The 21,868-nt window shown below is 35.9% G+C and overlaps 1 protein-coding gene across 12 annotated transcripts in view; it reads left to right on the top strand.

Moving 5' to 3' along the window:
• The window catches only part of LOC764523 (protein 4.1), an 88,233-nt gene that overhangs the window by 44,776 nt on the left and 21,589 nt on the right, over nucleotides 1–21,868 (top strand). For 6 of the 12 annotated variants that reach the window (XM_011676012.2, XM_011676031.2, XM_011675998.2 and 3 more), the window contains exons 6-16: nucleotides 2,213–2,288; nucleotides 5,109–5,333; nucleotides 6,467–6,554; nucleotides 8,269–8,421; nucleotides 10,095–10,192; nucleotides 11,081–11,253; nucleotides 12,072–12,211; nucleotides 14,678–14,719; nucleotides 17,359–17,439; nucleotides 20,523–20,660; nucleotides 21,659–21,703. In XM_011676012.2, the coding sequence (XP_011674314.1) occupies nucleotides 2,213–2,288; nucleotides 5,109–5,333; nucleotides 6,467–6,554; nucleotides 8,269–8,421; nucleotides 10,095–10,192; nucleotides 11,081–11,253; nucleotides 12,072–12,211; nucleotides 14,678–14,719; nucleotides 17,359–17,439; nucleotides 20,523–20,660; nucleotides 21,659–21,703 (1,259 nt within the window). Of the gene's footprint in view, nucleotides 1–2,212; nucleotides 2,289–5,108; nucleotides 5,334–6,466; nucleotides 6,555–8,268; nucleotides 8,422–10,094; nucleotides 10,193–11,080; nucleotides 11,254–12,071; nucleotides 12,212–14,677; nucleotides 14,720–17,358; nucleotides 17,440–20,519; nucleotides 20,661–21,658; nucleotides 21,704–21,868 lie in introns of all 12 variants that reach the window. The other 6 variants (XM_011676021.2, XM_011676024.2, XM_030983041.1 and 3 more) reach the window with 6 other exon arrangements.

Raw genomic sequence — 21,868 nt, forward strand, 5'->3', positions numbered from 1 at the left:
TACATAATATAATTTAAAAGCATCACAAAAATATATTTAGTGCAAATAACCTCACAGAGTAGCATATGACAGACCTTTTCCAATCCAGGAACATTATATTTTAGCCCTTCAGAAAAACTGTAGCAATAAAATAATGAATAACTATGATATGGGAGGGAGGGGGGGGGAGGATACATGTACATACATAATGAACTGGCCAATAAAAATATAGTAGGAGAAATATTCATATGTGGTAGTTAACAATTTGAAGCCTTACTATTCTGGTATGGACATATGCCTATTTCACACGTTCATCCTGTTAGATGTCTGTGTCATTCATCCACATTAAAATGCATTTGAATATCCATATTTACAACTGTAAAACCATTTGCTTATTGACATAACCCAACTTCTATTCTTGTACGTCATGCATGTATTGTAGACGTGACTTCGTACACATGTATATTAGTCGAGATGAATATTTTCTCCCTCTTCCATATTGTGATCAGACAATACACTGACAACGTGGCTATCTAGTGCTAATGCATATCTCTCTTCTCACTCTCTCTCTCTCTCTCTCTCTCTCTCTCTCTCTCTCCATATCCCCTTTCTCTACCTTTGTCTGTCTATCTGTCTGCCTTTCTCTCTCTCTCCTCTTCTCCCTCTTTCACCCTTCTCGTCATGGCACATTAGAGCTGGCAGCATCCATTTAAGTCGTTGAGAAATTGCCAATATTGCAGAGACTAAAGCGAAAGAAAGGTCATGGGATATATTTCGAGTGTAGTAGTAGCAGCGAGACGAGATCCATTGTGTCATGGAAGAGAGGGTGTGTCGTAATATGAGAAACCTAAATGAAAAGCACTGGTAGTATCTGTTTTATTATCAGATGCCTCCTTGGTATACACCTGGAGTACATTCATACTTTTGATCATCCTTCGTCTGAAGGACGCTCTAGCACATAGGCATTTTATTTTACACTTCATGACAACAAAATTGATATCAAACAAGGTTTAACGATTTCAAAACATGGATGGGTCTCAAATGACTATGCACTCTCTTATATTTTAGAAAGATCAAGCCTAAAAGAAAATAAAGTATGCTGTGCTTTATATAGTCAGTAAAACACTATTAGATAGTCAGGGACCCCATCCTGTACAGAGTTGTAATTGATTCGAATCAATCGCAACTTGAAACCTATCTCTGAAAGGTACTACAGTATGTCCCATTTGCAGCAGCATCAAATTCTGTTGAACTTTGCAGGAATTATGAATATGTCATGCATGTCCTATCTGTGAAATTAAACGTTAGCAGTGTCTTATTATTCAAATTATGCAAGGAAACCTGTTTACTTTCTTGACTTCACTATCAGACATTATTGAGTGTTGTTGTCAAGGTAAACGTGAAAGTCTATAAAAGTCATGTGATGGCTTTTCTTTTATATTCGTGGTTAGTATTTCAATTACTATACATGTGCAGGTACCAGCAAATGTCTTTGCGTGGGATTTTTCTGATAAAGTAGAAGAGATACATGTATGAAGCCATGATTTAAAACGAATTAAAATTGAAAAATTGTATGGTTAAAATTGTATGGTTAGAGAGGTTCTTGTGGTGAATGGTTCTCAATTAATCCTGAGAAGCAAGGTATTACGTGTTTAAAAAAGGAAGATATTTGTCATGTACATGTATGCTGAATTTGCTTTCTAAATGTGTTGCATCACTTCTCAAAGTAGTGATGAACAACCTAAGCTTCTAATGCCCGATGATAGCTACATGTATAACATGTATTACAAATTTGAATTTATCAATGCTAACCAACTAATCTACATTCGGATCCTAAAATTTCAAAACTTTAACATGGGGCTCATGCACACAGCCCTAAATATCTCAGTCTGGACCCCCTATGCAAACAGTTAAAGCCATACTGTACTCCCCACTGCCTCAAAACTGCCTCAAAACCCCTCTACTGCCATCTCAGGTCAGCTGTAGCAGTATGGTCCCCGAATTTGCTGCTTCCCAACTTGCGATGTTGGCTCTCACATCAAGTCCTCTTTCTCCGAAGTGGGAATTAGGTCTTTGGTTCCGCACTATTGGCTAGTTGACCATTAGATGGCGTTGTGCAATAAACAGAATGCTAGGGTGAAAATTTCATTAGTTCAGTATCGCTTTAAAGTATGGAGCCTGCATTATCTCTAAATAACGATTCCATTTGTATCTTTTGTTCTCCTTGTTACAGATGGACCTTGGTTATTCTACTTCAATGTCAAGTTTTATCCACCAGATCCAGCACAGCTCAAAGAAGATATCACAAGGTATGTATCAAGACTATATGACTACAGAGAAAGGGGTGATTACATGTAGGTCACTATCCTGATAAACGGTTGTACTTTACCTGAGAAAAGACAGTAACAGAGATAGTTTATGGGCCTAGCAACATTCTCACTGAAACAATTATTTTAAAAAAGTCTGTATTCCCAGTGTTAGAGATCCATTGGCGTATGGGAGGGGAAGGGCTTCAAATACTTTTTTTCCCTCATTGATACACAGAATGTGCATTCCATCACTAATACAGGGGGGGGGGGGGGAGGACCCTGAACTGCAATTTACATGTATCAACCTTGCCAACATTCAAAGTAAATTGTGTTTTAAAATCTTGTTCTTTCTATTTAGCCCCTTTCCCCGTACAAAGATCTAATCTGGTTTTGTTTTATATACCAAACAAGAAAGACAATATCTTCCAAACATTGTTTTACTGCACTGATCCGTCAAAGCCTTTTATAATATATACTCCTCGATCCCCGAACCATCACCAAATTTATGAAGTGTTTTTATGTACAGTAAACATGTAGCTCAAATATCCAGTTGTGAGTGGGATTTCTTTTTTAAAAGCAAACAAGGGTGACAAATCATCCAAATATTTTCAATTCCATCCTGGTTGATGGATGACAGTCAACGGAAAGAGAAAGAGAAAGATGACATTGAGTTAATCCATGGGATGACAAGAAAAGGAGAACCAGGCCCTCCTTTTTATGACCCTACCCCCTGTCAAAAAATGAAATGGAAGCTCTTATTACCAATCATGTGAAAGAATATGCTTCGACTAAAACGTGATGGTACAAATTTTGCCTTATTATGATCCAACCCCACCCCCCCAATTATCACACATTAAAAAGAGTGTTTTTATCTACAGTATAACTCCAATGTCTAGATGGTGATTGGGACCCCCTCTTCCCCCCAACCCCCCCCCCCCCACTAACTGAGTGTGACAAATCATCCAAATATTTTCCATACCATGCTGGTCAATGGAAACTGATGTGAATGATGATATTGAGTTTATGCTTGGAACGACCCCCCCCCCCCCTCCCACTAACTAAGAGTGACAAATCATCCAAATATTTTCCATACCATGCTGGTCAATGGAAAGTGAATGATGATATTGAGTTTATGCATGGAATGATGGGAGACAGAGGACCAGGCCTAAGTGCAAAGTGACAAGCAGCTTTAAAAACTCCCTGCATTTTTGTGGGTTGGTTGGTTGGACAGCTGAAACTTTACAATGTTAGATGCAGAAGGAATTAAGAAACATTTACCACTATATCGCTTGGACCATGTTATCAAATCATGTGTAGTGACAAATGACAATGAATTTTATCTCTTTCTTCTGGGGCATGGGCAAAATACAGTTGAATAGTACAAATGTAATGTTCAACAGTGAAATTAAAAAAATAAAAAATAAAAAAAATCGTTAAAAACAAGAAAATCTTTGAGAAGTGAACAGCAAAAAAATAAAGGCAAGCTTTAATACCAATGTGGTATTTTCATTTTTATCTGAATTCAGAATCATCGATTAATTACATTAAAATTAGCCTTTAGAAGCATTTTTGATTTTTTTTTTCATTCATTCAGTTATGAAAAAGAAATAAATTGTCACATACATGGGATTGCTACTTGCTCCTTTTTGTCAGAGAGGGTTCCTGTATCAGGCACTGGAGTCTTTTTGGTAGAGGAGTACGGGTAGGGACAGAGGTTTATTTTAGCAGAATAAACATGTCATCTCCAGGTACATAAATCAATGCAATGGTACAGAGATACCCCTGTGACACCGTAGTTAGGTTAACCTGACAGTCCTTAAAATGTCATGGCTTTAAAGTCTGAGGTTATCTTGTAGTTCAGGACCGTGCATATGAACCTGTGGTTATACAATGTTTAATTTACTTGAATTTATAAACCACAAGTGATTGCGTGAAGGATACAAGCTGTAGTGGGGGTCCTCGCTCAAAGTTACGTAAGAATACAAGTGATCTTATGGTTTGCGTGATGAATACAAGCTTTTGGAGTTGGGGTGAGGGGGGGGGGGGTACTCAAAGTTATGTTCTGTCATCTCGTTGGATGCAGATAACTTGATAACTTGATGACCTGTTGTTTTAGTCCTGTGTGAACCTTCGTCGTTGTGAGTGGATCATTGTTTAAAACGTTTAGGTTTCGCAAACTTGAAGTTTAAACTACAATGGTTTTGTGTGAACATCGCTTATGGAATAGAGGGCGAAGGTGAAAAATGACCCATTTACTGTGTCTGATGAGATTCTAGTAGGAAAAACATCAATCACAAAGGCTCCACAAATACCTTTATGGATAACATAAATTAATCTCACTTTGACTGCTTGTTTGACATGAAAGGTAAAGGTCTGTTTAACGTGAAGAGAGAAGGGGAAAGAAAGGAAAATTTTATTAAAAGATGTTGATGAAAGGGAAAAGGAGAACAGAGACGTGAAATAAATAAAGAAAGAAACAAGCAAGGAAGAAAAGAAAGAGGGATAACAAGAAAGAAGGAAGGAACAAATGAGGGAAGGAAGGAAAGAAGAGATTTTGGAAATCAGGCTTTGATCCCTCCTATACCTGCCGTAAAAAGTTTAGGGCTAGGGGGTGGGGGTTGGGGGGGGGGGGGGGGTGAAATTGTGAAAAACAGTTCCACTCCTGATTGATTGATGTAAAAAGTTTGTACTCTGGAGGTTGGGAGAGGGTATTAAGGCAAGGTGTGGTGGTATTCCCTCTTTCAGGTATCTTTTAAATACTGTAATGCAAACTATAACAAACTGAATCTTAGATTTGCTCTCTTTGTTTGCTACACACAGGTACTTTCTTTGTCTACAAATCCGCGATGACATTCTGCGAGGGAGACTGCCCTGCTCATTGGTGACACACGCCCTCTTGGGTTCGTACGTGGTACAGAGTGAGCTTGGTGATTTTGATGCCGACAAGCATGGCATCGATACAGCCTACCTTGGTCAATTCCGCTTCGCTCCGGAGAGGAAGAAAGAGCTCGACGAGAAAGTCATGGAGTTGCACAAGACACACAGGTTAGACACATGCCATATGGCTGGGTAGGGTGAGGGAAGGGGCTGATAGAGGGAGGGAGAGGGAGGAAGAGGGAGGGAGAGGGAGGGAGAGGGAGGGAGAGGGAGGGAGAGGGAGAGGGAGGAAGAGAGAGGGAGAGGGAGAGAGAGAAAGGAATAGGGAAGAGCGTGGGGGGATAAGCATGGCGTTGATAACAATGTTATCTTTCATGTTAGGCACCCTGATGTTAATTGTCCTAACAAACTGAAAATGTGCAGAACTATCAGTTGCCATTGGTGCGTGGGCAGATGTCTTTTTTGTCGCTTTGTATAGACCTTAACCAATAAATTGTCTTAGTTTTGATTTGTTATGGCAATTAACATCGTTCTACCATAAAAAAAAATAACATCCTTTCAAAATTCCACCCCCGGAGCACCATTTCAGTGCTATGATATTTCTCATATATTTGTATTTGGTTCTGTCGCGTAGTGACTGTAGTATCACTTCTTTTCTTGCTTCCTTTTAATCTGTGTTTATTTTGGAAACTGAAAACGGAAGTACTCACTTCCCCAGTAATAAAAGGCAATACTCTCAGTTAAAGGTTGAGTTCTGGGAAAAGTGAAATATAATTTGTGAGCTTTTGCATTCCTGATATGCAAGTATGGAATAGTAACATCGAAAAGGTGTCCCCTGAAAAAAGATGCCCTGATATTAAAAATATGACAAGTAACAGCTAATGGTTGTGGACCATACTTTCATTTTGACTGATTGTAGTGTTGGGAAGAAATTGATGAAAATCTGCATATTGATGGGTGAAATATGAGTAATAAGAGGTATTTGTACTAAAAAGATTGAAAGTATCTGGTAAGGCATTTGTTGATAATGATACATAAAGATACAAGTATACATACATAAGTGCAAGAACAGAGATTTTCAATATTTTACAAGGAATAAATTGCTTGTATGACTATTAAATGGTGCATCACAAGCTGTTCTTATTGCTTTTTTCTGAGTAGTTAAGGGTGATTTAAATGTATTCCCCCAAATCATACATGTACAACAGTAAGTGAGATGAGGCAAAAATCACTCCACAGTTTATTGAAAGACATCAAGAAAGTAATATTTAATCTTGTTTTTAAATTTGTTTTGTTTAAAGAGGGCAGACCCCAGCTGAGGCCGATCTTCATTTCCTTGACAATGCTAAGAAGCTCGCTATGTATGGAGTTGATCTACACCACGCAAGGGTGAGTATAGACCAGTTCACGGTTAGCACATGCCCCAAATTAACCCTGAATATCCACAGATCTTCAAAACATGAAGAGGTCCCACTTAGTCCCATTTTGAAATAATCACTCCTACAGCGAGGGAGGTGCTACATAAATAACTTTTGTTTCCTCTTTTCGAAGAATACTTCAACCTGTGTATCATGGAGTGCACTGCTTTTGCATAAATGAATAATGATTTCATAACTTTCATGAGGACGTATCCAGTATTTTGTCACCATTCACCAAACTATCTGAATTTTCACACCTAATTATTACAAACCTACAAGTCATGACACTCTAAATTCCAATGTAGTCATTCACTAGGTGACTCTTTATCAGTAAGCCTCTTTCAGCACCTCCATATAACTTGTCAGGTACCCGTAAGAAGGCCATAAAGAGGTACATGCACTTCAATTCAATTTCAATTTCGATTTCAATTTATTGTCCAATATTGGAAATGTGTTGTGCTCACATTTTACAAACGTACAAAGAATCAAAATAAGTTTACATACACAATATATCTTATACTTTGACATAGAAATTCCTAAATATTGCTATACAGAAATTTTCTTACATTATAAGTGAGTGAACGGGATTGCCCGGAAAGGTTACACAAATAAAATTACAGAAATAAAGAAGAACGTAAAATTCAGGTAGCATTTTGATTGTATTTGCGGATCGAGAAAGGAACAAAGGAATTTAGAAAACGTTGAGTACGACAGTTCATTGAACGAAGTCGTTTACCAAAACGCATAAAAACAAAGTATGGAATGAGTGGAAGATTTTTGTTTTTCATAATTTGTTTTACCTCTAGAATTATTTTGGATTCGCATGCTTCATTTAGACATGTATGTATTGTTGATGGCAGTAACCGCCTTCTTGCGGGCACTTGATGAACTGATAAACATGGTACATCCCCTCTGCCTTGGCTGCCGTCCAGAATGAACCTCCGCTCATGTGAACCCATAGAACTATGTTGCATTCCACACATTTGTCCATTTTCCCTAGGGATGACATACACATTTCCAGTATTCTCTCGTGAGACCCCTCATGTCTTTAACTCTTTGAAGACTCATCTGCATTGCTGTATCACATTGGCAGTTTAGACATTCCTGTCTTTAATGCTGTACTCTGGTACTGTGTGTGTTGTACACAGTACAGTATAACTATTCATAATTTGATTTACATGTATTTTTAATTCTATAAACTCTATAGAATGTGCTGGTACCTTTAAACACAGAAAAGCCTTGTAAAAAAAACACCCCAACAACAATCAAATTTATATTGAATTTTGTATTCTTGTTAAATTTGTTTCTTAAAGTTTTATACCAGAATACAGAGACAACCATGAAGAAGAAAATGTTATTTGATCAAATAAGGTTCTGCAAACCCCCAAACTAGAACCTTATTTGTATGCTTTTAAATGGGTTTATCAACACAGATTTTGTTAGTATCTATTTTTGCATTCAAGTTTGTAGGAAAGGGGGTATACATATTCATATATGAATGGTTTTTTTTCTTGTGATATATCTTTGTGCCTGAAAATTGTTAATACCACTTTTAACAGTCATATGATTGCTGGGTCCTCAATGAAACCAGCATTAATACTGACGAAACTACTCTGTGTAATAATTCATATTAGTATTTATTAACAATACCATAATTACTCAATATCTCTTTTTTTCTTTTCCAGGATTCTGAAGGAGTAGACATCATGTTGGGCGTATGTGCCAACGGGCTGCTGATCTACAGAGATAGACTGAGAATAAACCGCTTTGCCTGGCCAAAGATCCTCAAGATATCATATAAGAGAAACAACTTCTACATCAAAATTAGACCAGGAGAAGTAAGTATACCATAGACAGTCATATTATATGTCTGACCTTGTAGAGACTTTCAAAGGCCCTGCTTTGCCGAGCCTAAGAGCCTTTAAATATCTTACAAAAGAAAGAACTTCTTCATCTAATAAAACCAAAAGTGAGTAGACAAATATTAAGGAAATCAAATTTGAGATAGACTGAGAATAAACTGCTTTGCCTGGCCAAAGATCCTCAAGATATCATATAAGAGAATCAACTTCTACATCAAAATTAGACCAGGAGAAGTAAGTATACCATTGAGAGTCATATTATATGTCTTTCAGAGACGGTAATATTATCTTGTAGAGACTTTAAAAGACCTTGCTTTGTCGAGCTTAAGATTCTTTAAAAAAATGCAAAAGAAAGAACTTCTCATCTGGCCAAAGAACCTCAAGATATCATATAAGAGAAACAACTTCTACATCAAAATTAGACCAGGATAAGTAAGTATACCAATGAGAGTCATATTATCTTGTAGAGACTTTAAAAGACCTTGCTTTGTCTAGCTTAAGACCTTTAAATATCATGCAAAAGAAAGAACTTCTTCATCTAATGAAACCAAAAATGAGTAGACAAATATCAAAGAAATCAAATTTGAAATACACTGAGAATCTTTGCCTGGCTAAAGATTCTCAAGATCTCAAGATCTCAAGATAGAGAAACAACTTCTACATCAAAATTAGTCCACGAGAAGTAAGTAGACATATTTAAGGAAAATTATTTATGGATATTTTGAAGATAGTAGATCTATGTCAATGCTATTAGCAGTGAAATGTTATCTTATTATCCATGGGAAGAATATGCTATATGATATTTAAAGTAATAGTGAATACCATTCCAAGGCTTCACACTATCTTCTTCATTGAATATTGTAAATTCGCATAGGCTTCTAATATGTTCTTTTGAGCTAAATTCATGACCCCTTACCAAAATTTTGTAATACCTTTAAATTTTCCAAGAGACCAATTTTTTAAAATTGCACAAAAAGCCCAAATTCTATCCAGCCATTGAAATAATGCCTTAATAAGCACTGATATTATCATGTGTTGATATGTGTCATAATCTGTTCTAGGCAAGATTGTATGTCGCACATATAAAGTTGTAATTTTGTAATATTATCTATAGCTGTGGTTACTTAATGCGCTCATTGAAATGTCGGACAAGCCGATATTTGGGCTCATGTGTTCCATACTCCGTTCATTTGTACAACCAAATGGAGTGAGGGGCATGTGGGCCTAAGTATCAGTATCGGTTTGTTGTGGTTTTCCTTCCTTCCTTCCTTCACACTGATGTTCTATCCTTTTCATCATTTTCAATGTGTAATACTAGAATATAAGAATATTTGTATTTTGACTACCTTTTATTTTGATGGTGCTTTTATGATTATAAACAATATAGTTTCTCATATATATATATATATTACGTATTTTTACAATGTATGACCAAAACGAATTTCCATATATTCTTGTGAATTTGGATGAATAAAAGAATTGAATTAAATTGAATTGAATTGAATTAAAGGTAACTAAAGTGCTGTGAAGATAAATCTTTTCTAAATTATAGTTGAAAAATACTCTTTGTAATATTGGTCTCAATCACTATTTTGAACCTTATTTTCCCTATGTTAACCAGTTTTCAACTATTTTGTCTTTCTTTCTAGTTTGAACAATTTGAAAGTACTATTGGATTCAAGCTGGCCAATCATAGGGCAGCTAAACGCTTGTGGAAAGTATGTGTAGAGCACCATACATTCTTCCGGTAAGTATGTGACATGCACTTGGCACATTGTAATGGCTGTTCATAGAAGCTATGGTAAATCGCCGCAAAAGGGCATGTTTTTTAAAACGTTTACGTGTAACTAATGTCCTACACATATTCACTGAGGTCACTGACAAAGAAATGTGAAGTGTATTGCACTTACCAAAAAACTGAAGAAAAAAAGGGAAAAAAAGGAAAGCTGTGGTTTGCCCCATCATATCATAACAAGCCAAGGCTTAAATGCATGTAAAGATCTAATGTTAATATTATCACTAAACCATTTCAGCTAATAATAATAACAATAATAATAATAATAAAAACGGCGCTTATAAAGCGCTTACCACCGAAGTCTCTAAGATGCAGGTTCGAAATCATGTCTTTCGGATGGTGACGTTTAAAGGTCGGTCCCCAGATGTAAATAATCATATCTGATTGATACACGTCTGTGAAAAACAAATACACACACACACAGTCTCTAAGCGCTATTTAGCCAAACTCTGGCAAAGGCATCACTCGTAATATAGACATATGAGATTGATGAAGCACTTTTATCTTTAGTTCATTTTGCTTTATTTTTAGCTTTTTAAATAAATGCAACTAAAAAGTTGTAATATTTTACTTGCTAGACTGGAGCAACATCCCCCAAAGAATAATAGAGATTGACATGGAAAAGACATCAAATTTAGTTTTGTTTTGTCATGAACAGCGTCTTTTAGCATTTGAAGAAAATTGTTTGTATATGCTGTAATTTATCAAAAACGATTGTAAATGCTTCATAGTGTATTTAAAGGAAAAGTAGGATGCAACTAATTGCTCAATATATATGTCAAGGCAATAGTAATTGACGTTTGAATCCTTGTTACCCCCTCTGTGTCTGTCTTTCTGCAGCCTTGTACATGCAGAACCTCCCAAGAAGAGACCCATCTTCTGGCTCGGCTCCAAGTATCGTTACAGCGGACGAACACAGTTCCAGACCAGACAGGCTAGCGCCCTCATTGACAGAGATAGTCCAGCCGTGGAGAGAGGAGCGAGCGAGAGGCACACTAGAAGTTTAGATGGTGGTAATATATCACAGAATAGTTATACTATATTTTAAAGAATATTGTTTAGGGTAAGGGTAGTATAGTGCCGTTAAAAGAGGAGCGAGCGAGAGGCATACTAGAAGTTAAGATGGTGGTAATATATCACAGAATAGTTGCACTATATTTTAAAGGATCATAATGTTTATAGAAGGGGTAGTCTAGCCCCCTCTTTGACAGGGATAGTCCAGCCGTTGAAAGAGGAGCGAGCGAGAGGCATACTAGAAGTTTAGATGGTGGTAATATATCACAGAATAGTTGCACTATATTTTAAAGGATAGTGTTTAGGGTATGGGTAGTGTAGGGCCCTCATTGACAGGGATAGTCCAGCATTTGAAAGAGGAGCGAGCGAGAGGCACATTAGAAGTTTAGATGGTGGTAATATATCACAGAATATTACACTACATTTTAAAGGATAGTGTTTAGGGTAGTCTAGACAGGGATAGTCTAGCCGTTGGTAGAAGAGGACCGACCAAGAGTTTAGACAGTGGTAACATATAGACAAGCAGCCTTTTTGCCCTTTTTTAAAGTAGTGGAAGGAACACAGAGCAACATCTGCCGAGTATAATTTTTATTTTAACAGTCCCCAATTTCTCATGTAAGGAGTTGCGATCAATGACAAACTCAAGTGAAGTCAATCTGAAACTGGTAAGTCTACTGGATTTCAACTGGTAAATCAACTGGAAATATAATAATACATCATGATATATCATTTTAATGATTCTTCAATTTTTGTAGGCAAAGAAATATTTCAAATCAAATCTAATATAATCAAATCAAAATGACTGTTTCCTTCCAAGGATATGGATCATCACCACGTGACCCCGACAGGGCAGACGAGGTCGTCACACCAGACAAGGCGCGAACGCTCGAAGCCCGCCCTCAGAGTGGCTACGAGGCACATGTTCCATACGTTGACAACAACGAGGATGAGAAGAAGGTAGATTTCAATGTTATTCACAACTTAACTTACATATCCACTTGATGGATACATTATATGATGTTTTAGTAATAGCAATACTTTTAGTAAATACTATTTAGTAATTGCAATAGAAATTCAAAGTGACTGTGATATACTGCAATAGTAATTGTAATTTAGTAATAGCATTCAGTCGGTCATAATAGTAGTTGTAATGATGCTTATTGTATTAGATTTAGCTATCAGAATAAAATGAAATTCCAGTCATGAGCATTATCATAGGCACATGTGATAATAGCAAGATTAATAATCGTTGTAATGATAAGGATTTGACATTTTTCTGCACGTATAAACCTTGAGTTTCGCTCGATATGTTTGATTGTTAGCAAACATTCAATTTAGATCAGTCATTGGATTCACATATGTATTGGCCCCTAAACAGTAATTAAAGTTTGAGATGACAGGCAACAAATTGAGTAAACATAGGAAATAACTTGATGTTTTCGATGCTCTTGTCAAATGTTAATTCATATCATTGCTTCTCCAGTATTAAATGCACCTTATGCTGCCAATAGTACTCTATAAAAGTCAGTGTTTTCTTGCAAGTTCTGTACAGAATCCAGCTTTCATTAGACTATATCCAGTCTATGTACAGCATTCAGCATGTGTACATATTCAGTGTCTAGGTGAATGCGATGTTGACATCTACTAGAAAAAGAATATGTATCGGGACAGTGATTCAGTACTCCTGGGTAGTAACAAGGGGGAAATCCCTTTTACATCAACCTATTGCAACCCCCTCCCCTCTCCCTCCATCTTAAGTCAAAGCTAATCTTTATAAGAATAACTTGAAAATCTTTGAATTTTAGAGCTCAATTGTTTCCTTGGTATGATGGGTTTTGAAACACGGTGGCCAACATTTTGATGAACTGTATGAATTTTTAAAAAAGAAGAAGAAAAAAAAGGCTATTTTCTAGATGGGGAATCGCCAGATGAAATTGACAGTAACACTCTATGATAATGGAACATAATTGCAAAGAGTGTCAATATATCTGCTCTTTAGCAATTTCAAAAGCCTACCGCATCGCCTCTTGAGCTGTATGCTCTTTTTATTCAGTGAAACGGTACTTTATTACTAAAGATGGATATCTTTTAAGTCTTTGCTAATTGGATGATAGACTAAACCTTATGGAAAGGCTTTCTGAAATGCTCAGGAGTATTGAATGTTAAGGGGATGGTGCATGCTATCTCGCATCTTCTTTCATATACATGTACACCATGGCATGATGTCGTCCAGTAGGGTGTGACAAATATCCTCTCTCAATGGTTAATACAACTATGCACAGAGGGTCAGTGGTGGGGTCCCCGTTTGCAGGGCTTTCCAAGAGTACCTGACTGCACGCGATAACGAGAAGTCTAGTTAAAATAGAAATTTGGTTCTATAGGAAGATAATATATTGGGCTGTTAACAATCAAGCTAGCCAAGAATATATTTTTAAGTTGAACAGGAATGCCAGTATTCAGGCCTCAATACCTCCCCATTTAGTGATATTGTACAGCTTATATGGGACTCTAACATTTCTGAATCTCTTTTTTCAGGCACTTAATGTCAAAACATCAAGTATTCTTGGTTAAACTGAGCTATAATAGAGAGAAAAACCTTTAATTATTCAATGCATTAATTTTTCCAGTAGTTACATTACATAAATCTTTGAAGAATTATACAAGTTGAAGGTACATGTTATTCCACATTCATTAAATAGTAGAACACAAAGACCTTTCCTTTTCTTTCGTTTACAAAATAAGAACTCTTTGAGAGGAAGTAAATAAGTGGAATAAGAAATCAAGTAGTTCATATGGTCTGCAGATTCTGTACAGTTAAACTGTTCTGCATTGTAGACTTTTCTCTCAGCACTTTTGAATATCGATAGAACATTTGTGTAGATTGGGTTGATCAGATATTGCTGTGACTATTTTGGAATTCATGAATTACTGGCATGGATATAATATTACTGCAAGCTAGAATTCTTGCATGCTGTTTGCAACTAGAAATGAAAAATAGGAACGTGTTTGGAATGGATTGTATATAGGATAGTGCCATGGTAGATTACTCAGTCTTGTTAAGGCATGGTGTTTGAATGGTTAACTGGACTGATATCATTACATTTTCCATAACAAATTCGAGTGTGCTCTATAGAATAGAACAGAAGTGACTTTTTTCTAGATGGAAACTGAACATTTGTCACACCCTACAAATCATATAGCCTTAGTCTGCCAGTCACTGGGTAGATTAGACAAATTGTTGTCTTCTTCCTTCTCTCTCGATTAATTTCAAACATTCCTGGCCCGACTCTCTCTCTCTCTCTCCCTCTCACCCCTCTCTCTCTCTCACCCTCTCACTCTCACTCTCTCTCTCTCTATCTCTACCACACTCACAAACACGTCGTTTCTCCTCCCCTCACCATTCAATGCAATTCACTCGTGGAGAAATCACAGCGACTCGACTCCGAGGACGGGAGTCGCGATGCGGTATGTGCCCCCCGGGAACGAACGCCATTCTGTGTTGCGTTGAACCGGGGCCCATGTTTTGTTGTCAGTTGCAGAGTGCTACCGTCCCACACTCGAATGAGTCTGCTCTATATTCCTTAGAATGATTCAGTTATCGGAAATTTGCGACACAGGATCAAAAAATGATAAAATACAAAAATTCAAATAAATCTTTTGCCAAATCAAGAGGCACATACAGATAATGCTTAGCCAAACTGCTGAATCAATTCAAAGACTAATTGATCTATAACTGTCTGAATTTTTTCGAAAAACTATTTGATAATACCTTTTGACGTGGAGTTAATCATGTTGAAATTTATCAGTGCCATAAGAAGGAAAAATAAAGAAAAAATCAGGGACTAAAAAAAGGGAAGAAATTTGAATCAAAACAGAAAAGGCACAGTTTTTGAATAATTTAAATGCTATGATTCTGTCAAAGTTTGATTTTTTTAACTTAGAAAATGTAACTGGCATCTTGCCCATGTAAAAATGATAATCAGTAACAGATATTTTTGGCTTGCTCAATTAAATAATGAAATGTTGAAATATTAAAGGAGGTTGACATTTTCAAAACACAAAACATGGGTCTCTGGTTTGATGAAGGTTTCCATCCGTCGCTGCATGGACAATCAGAATTCTGTTGCCGACCATTTCTTCCTCCATTTGCTCTCAGTTTATGATTTTATCTCGTCTTTGAGAGACGATTCGTTTTGTTAATTTCTTTTCCCATCAAGCGAAGCATGAGTTTTGCGTGTCTCTTTTCTCACAGTGATTTGCCGTGCTAATCAACAGTTAATTTTCTGATACATGTTTTGATGATTTTAAATATCTTTCATTGTAAACTTTCTTATTTGGAGCCTGCAAGCAATGGTAAAATACTCATAGAAATTACTTTAGACAGATAAACAGGTTTAAATATCTTTGTTCTTTTAATGTATCAGTCATTATTGTTTAAATATATCCACGCACAAGAAAACTCATTCTCTTGAATCCAAAAGTATATATATAAAGGGAGACACAACTTGTGAAATATACATAGATATTAGCTATGGTATAAACATTTGTAAAGATGGATAGAAATTACATCCAGAAATTTTGATTTTCATATCAGTTCCTATTTAAATGGGGGATAGTGATTAAAATAAATTACTATATTACCTGTCAGAATAGAATGCAATTCATATAATTTCTTGATCAGTCAAGGGTATTAGGAAAACCTTTCGTTGAGCAATCTTGGTAACTTTCAAATATTTCAAGTGCGTTTGCTTTTCATATATAATCCTATGTACAAATTTGCTCCTTTTCTTTAAACGAGAACATTTTCTTTTCCAGATAGCTCTAAATTTTGATCAAAGGTCTTTTGATATTATTGAGTTCAAATTTGTTTGTCTTTTCTTGGGCATAAAGTACAGTGCTTTGAACTTCAACCTGCTCTCTTTGTATTATTTTCCTTATTTATTTCATTGCAAATGACAAATTGTTAAAAGTTATTTAGTTATTTGATTCTGAAAATGATCAATCATTGTCATATATTAAAATTACCATTCTAAGAAGACTACATGTAATTACAGTGAGGCCTTCATGACCGTATGTTGTTAATGGGGGTCAATTTGACCACTTTTTCTAGCATCAGGGCACATTTAAAAAATAGAATTAGCCCATCAAATCTCCTTAGCTGAAACTAATGATTGTAAACAAAGCCCCTTTTCAAAAGTGACAATAATGCTGCCAAAGTTACCATAATGTTATGAGTAGGGTCAGTAAGATATTTTGAAATCGGCGCAATTTTTTACCCAGGATAAGCTAATAAAACCTTCCCTACCAAAAGTTCTTATAGAATCACCTTGTCTCCTAGGGTATATAACAAAGCCACAGCTGAAACGATGTCAATTTTTTCTCATGATGAATGCCGCAAAATTGATTAAACACTAGTGTCGCTGTGGATTGTATTTTAATGTTAACTGATAGATTTGTGGTTTTGAAACTTTGGGGACATTCAGAAATTTCACTGTATATTGGATATAACAACATTCACATATTCAGATTCTGTTTATCCCTGATTTAGGCTTCCCTTTTTGTTGTAAACTGCTCTATAAGCATTTCTTTATTCCCAGCATACAGCCAAAATATTTATGTGAAGAAAAACCAAAAAACAGGCAAGTTTTGTTTTCATGCTGCTGTAAATAAGATGTTTCCATCTCGGGAGTGTTTCACAAAAGACTTAATATTGACTTTAAGTTGGACTTAACTATGGCTGGCCATTCATGCCTCTAGTTACTCTTATCATTGGTCTCTCAATTATGATCTTTAGATAATATTTTTTCCTTCAATAATGAGCTATCATAAAATATCAATTCTGTAGATTTGTGACCATGCTTTGTACTTCCCTTGAGAACCAATGCCAGTAAACGGTGAGAGCAAAGGGCAGCATGAAGGGCCTGCCGTAGTTAAGTCCAACTTAAAGTCGATTTTAATCTTTGTGAAACACCCCCCTGTTCTTGCAGCCGACGTTTCTAATCTTTACCGCTCTTTTCTTGCTTCCATTTAACCCCCTCTCACATTGAAACACCCCCATGAACATAATGAACATGGTCTGCTGGGCTATTCCATTGTAATGGCAGGAGATGGACTTGACTTCCGATGAGGGAGATTACGACGGAGAAACACAACAAGTGCGAAACATCAAGCTATCTTATTTCTCGGTCTGTTGAATTAACTTGCATCGTTCATGGCTAACACGCTCTCACTTCTCTCTCTCTCTCTCTCCGATTTGATTTTGAACTCCAGTTTCCGTTCCCTCTCTGTCCTTTCCCCCATCCAATTCAGTCCTTCCAATCCCTTACACTGTTTTCCATCTTTCTGTCTGATCTTCCATTGTCGTGTTTTTAAAAAAAAAACTGTACAATGTTGTGTTCTGTTGGTCATGTCTTGTATTATGATTACTGTATTATTCTTTCTTTTTTTATATTCAATTTTTTTACCCTGTACATATACAGCTGTGAGAGCCTTTTGAGTAATCGTCGTATAAAATGTAATTTGTCTTGTTCCGTAGTAGTGTAAGAGTGATCAGAATTCTACACATAGTGCTTTTTATTTCAAATTCATAAAGCTTGAGCATATAATCTTTAGCATTGCCAGAAAAGTGTGACTATATAGTCTTGCTTCTCAAGCTCATCCTTTTATAAGCTCAAAATTAAGGGATAAATTTTTACGATTACCCTTTTAAACCATCTTATAAGGCAAGGGGAAATGGATTTGTGTTATCCCAAGTAGGAAGTGATGCATTTCAGATTTAGGAGTTACAAATTGCACTACTGGTGTATATGTTTAGCTGTACATTCCAATTCAATTAAATTCATTTATTTTGCATTGTAAAAAAACAATGTGAACACTGGCAAAATACAGCAATAAAATCACAACATACCCACCCAAACTCACCTAAACAAGGTTTGCTTGTGGGCATGCAGTTGAAAGTACAATATATAGTTCTTTTCTGGAAATCTCTTGAGCATAAACATACGCGTGATTAAAGATTTTGGGGAGATTTAATAGATAGATTTTGTTCATCTTGAAAATTACATTGTTAATTCTTCATACCATTGAGTGTAGAGGTATATCTTTCTGCTCCTCCCCAAAGGACACTTGCTTCATTCCTTCCTCAGTTCTAAATGATCTTGTCAATCTAACAAATATTGTCTCATTACAACAAGTAAATACATTATGGCATTAACAATCCACTTGTCCATGTCTGTATACCAATCTACACTTATCTGCGAGCCTGTTTGTAATCCCCTTCACCTTCCCCTTCCCTTCCTCCTTCCTTCTTCCACCTTCCTTCTTCCACCTCCCCTGTTTCCACTTTCTACCAATGTTCCTGACCTGTTTATTTTTCCCTACAACTCATGACGATTTCATCTTTTCCCAATCCCTTATTTTCCTCTCCCTACCAACCATCCTGTGTATTATTTCATCCTCTACCCCTAAACGTAAATTCCCTATTCACTTGTTTCTCTGTCGATCCTTACCCACCAACCATTTCTGCAAACCTGTCGTGAATATGAACTCCTCTATCATTTTTGGATTCCAGTCGGCATGATGGTAGCATGATGATGTTAGTGATGTTGATTGCCAATTTGAAGATTTGATTTGGACTTCTTCCAGTCCGTTATTCTCATGGTAACCTTTTCTTTCTTAAAATGAAAAAAGAAATTATTGTAATGCTTCTTTTTTAAAAGTTATTTTATTATTCAGTCCCTCCCTTGTATACCTTTGTCATTTTCGGTTGATTTGATTTTGATTTTGATTCCGAAGTATGCATATTTGTCAATTTGCCAGCTTCAACCAACCCTATTGCTGAAAGGATTTCGTGTTATTCAAGTAATAATGTTCCCATCTGTCTATCTTTGTTATTTTTTCCAGCAAGCATTATTTCCTGGTCTCATTGAAAAGAGAGAGTTTGATGCAGATTTCCCCCTTGTTTTCTAGCATGCCAAATATATGATTTGCTGTGTCGTTTCTTATCATTTTATAGTGATATTGATATTGTAGTACAGGTCATCCTATAAGGTTTTTTTTTTAAATTACCAGGTGTTAAAAAAGAATTTACTCTTTTATATCATTGCATTGTCATTGTGTATGTGACCAAAGTGTTGGTAGCAATACGCAATTTAGGACATTAATACTCTGATGGTAATATTTTGACCTTGAAACTTTATTGTAGAACGCAAGATGAGGTTAATTGATTGACCACATTGTGTCTGAATTATTGTAGTCTTTGCTCCATTTCTTTTTCTTTTTCTTTCAGTTTTTGTTATACAAACCTATCCTATAAGGGATTACATGTATATATTTAATCTAGAATAACACCAATTTGATTATTATCGATATGGAAACTAATCTGATGAGCTTTGTCTGTCTTTAATGAAATAAATTGGCATTAATATGTCAACTTTTAATGTAAACAGAACATGTACACTGCTAATGAAAAAAGATGGTGAAGATTGTAAACCTAAAATGGAATGTAGGTTAGGGCCCTGTTTCATAAAACTTGTTATCAATGACAACTCCCACAGATATATGACAAAGCTGCTCACAGCCAATCAAATGCAAGGATTTCAGTAGCCTATTACAATTATCGTTTGACAAGCAGGGCACAGATTCTTGCTGTGAAACAGTATTATATTCAGGATGTCTGCATGGTTTTTGAGAGTGGGTAATAAATGCAAGTTCTGTTTTAAATGTCAGTTTGTTGTGAGAAATGTTCATATAGTTTTTAACAACATATTATTAACAATTACATCTACACTACATATACAAGTAAAGAACAAGTAGTCCTATTTGATGTTCCTTTGATTTACCCAGATTTGAAAAGAACAAAATACATAAATAATAAAAAAGAAAAAGGAAAGAAATAGTGTTTGCTAGACAGTAATCTTTAGACTAATAATATCATGTTTACAATACACAACATATGACATATATAAACAAAAGTCATTTATCATCAAATTAGTTTTCACAAGTAAATTTTACAAAAGAAAACATGTTTATACTTATTTCCAGTTCATGATTCAACAGACTAATCCTAGATTAATTCTGTTTGGTTCATAACATGGCAACCAGGCATACTTTTGCAAAAACAGAAATCACATGACAGCACCCGACACAAACAATCATCATGAACAAGATAGAACATGGCAAATGAGAAAGAAAAGAGAACAAGTGATTCTGGGCGAAATTAATCATGATTCAACGAACTAATCTTAGATTAATTCTGTTTGGTCAGCAGAGGTCAGCAGATAACATGGCAAGCGGCCAGCCAGAGGGAGACGAGGAGAATCCTGATGAGGGTACCTTCCAGAAAGAAGTTACCACGGTAACCACTACCAAGACGACCACGTATACAGTAGAGAGAACAGGCGACCAGGTAAGAAGAATCAAAACCAGGTTATGGAGTTTTATTTCTATTTCAATTGGTTGAGCTATGATGTAAACACTTTTATTTTTCAATGGTAGAAAGGGCCTCAGTCTGATATGTTGTGATTTTGAAATGAAGTGTGGATGATGGTCTGGGCATTTGTTTCCACTCAATTATTTTCATAGAAATTGTTCAGGTAGATTGTATCTTTGAAAAAAAGGAAAAGGTGATAATGCACATAGTGTGCGAGGGAAATGTTATTTTGTTGTGCAGTACAAGATTACACTGTAAGAAATATATGTACAAGTGTAGAACAACTGGTGATTTTGTGGGCAACTCTCTCTCTAGGCATTCAAGTCTTTGGAATCTGTATTGAAGAGTTTTAAGTTTTGTATCAGTGGTTAATCTTTAACAACTCTATCAGTCTGTCTGGTGTTCATTTTGTGTAGAATGGTTAAGACTTTTAAAGAGTCATTTTTTTTCAAATGTTCTATTTGTGTATTTGGGTGATATTTTCACATGCACACGTAACAGTCGTATCTATGCACATGTAGCTATGTTATAAAAGTCAAGATTTTTAGAGAGTAAATTCCCAAGTGTTACACCTTGTGTTCCTTTGAAAAGACTTCATATGTATTGTGTTGTATCTTGTGTATCAGTATTATAGAATGGTAAGACATTCTGAGAGTCAACTGTAAAAGTTACTGCTTTGTCTTATGTATGTGATGAACTTAAACAATAAGAAAAAGTCTTTTTCTCTTTTATCTGGTGAGACTGTTTAGTTTATATACAGTGAAACCTGTCTATAAAGACCACCCGAGGGAGAAGAGAAAAGTGGTCTTTACAGACAGGTGGTCTTTACAAACGGGTTCCTTTAGTACATGTCTGAATGAAAAACCATTTTCAAGGGAAACAGAAAATGTGGTATTTGTAGACAGGTGGTAGCTAAACCAGGTTTGACTATATATATATATAAGTGTTGTATCTTGTGAATCTGTTTTCTATAGAATGGTGATGCAGTTCAGGAGACAACGTTTGGAGACGAGGATGAGGTAATCTTCATACACTAACTCTGCTACCATGCCATGCATCATCTATTAATCTTTAACCATCTTCATCATTGCAGTTTCTTCTCCCTCATTTTTAATGAGGGAGCCCAAATTTTTCTGATGATTTATTTTTCTCTCCTTGTTTGTTTCATGTACATCAGTTGTTGA

This window comes from Strongylocentrotus purpuratus, unplaced genomic scaffold, assembly GCF_000002235.5.
Source record: "Strongylocentrotus purpuratus isolate Spur 01 unplaced genomic scaffold, Spur_5.0 spur5_scaffold_13, whole genome shotgun sequence".
In the NCBI taxonomy this organism is placed as follows: domain Eukaryota; kingdom Metazoa; phylum Echinodermata; class Echinoidea; order Camarodonta; family Strongylocentrotidae; genus Strongylocentrotus; species Strongylocentrotus purpuratus.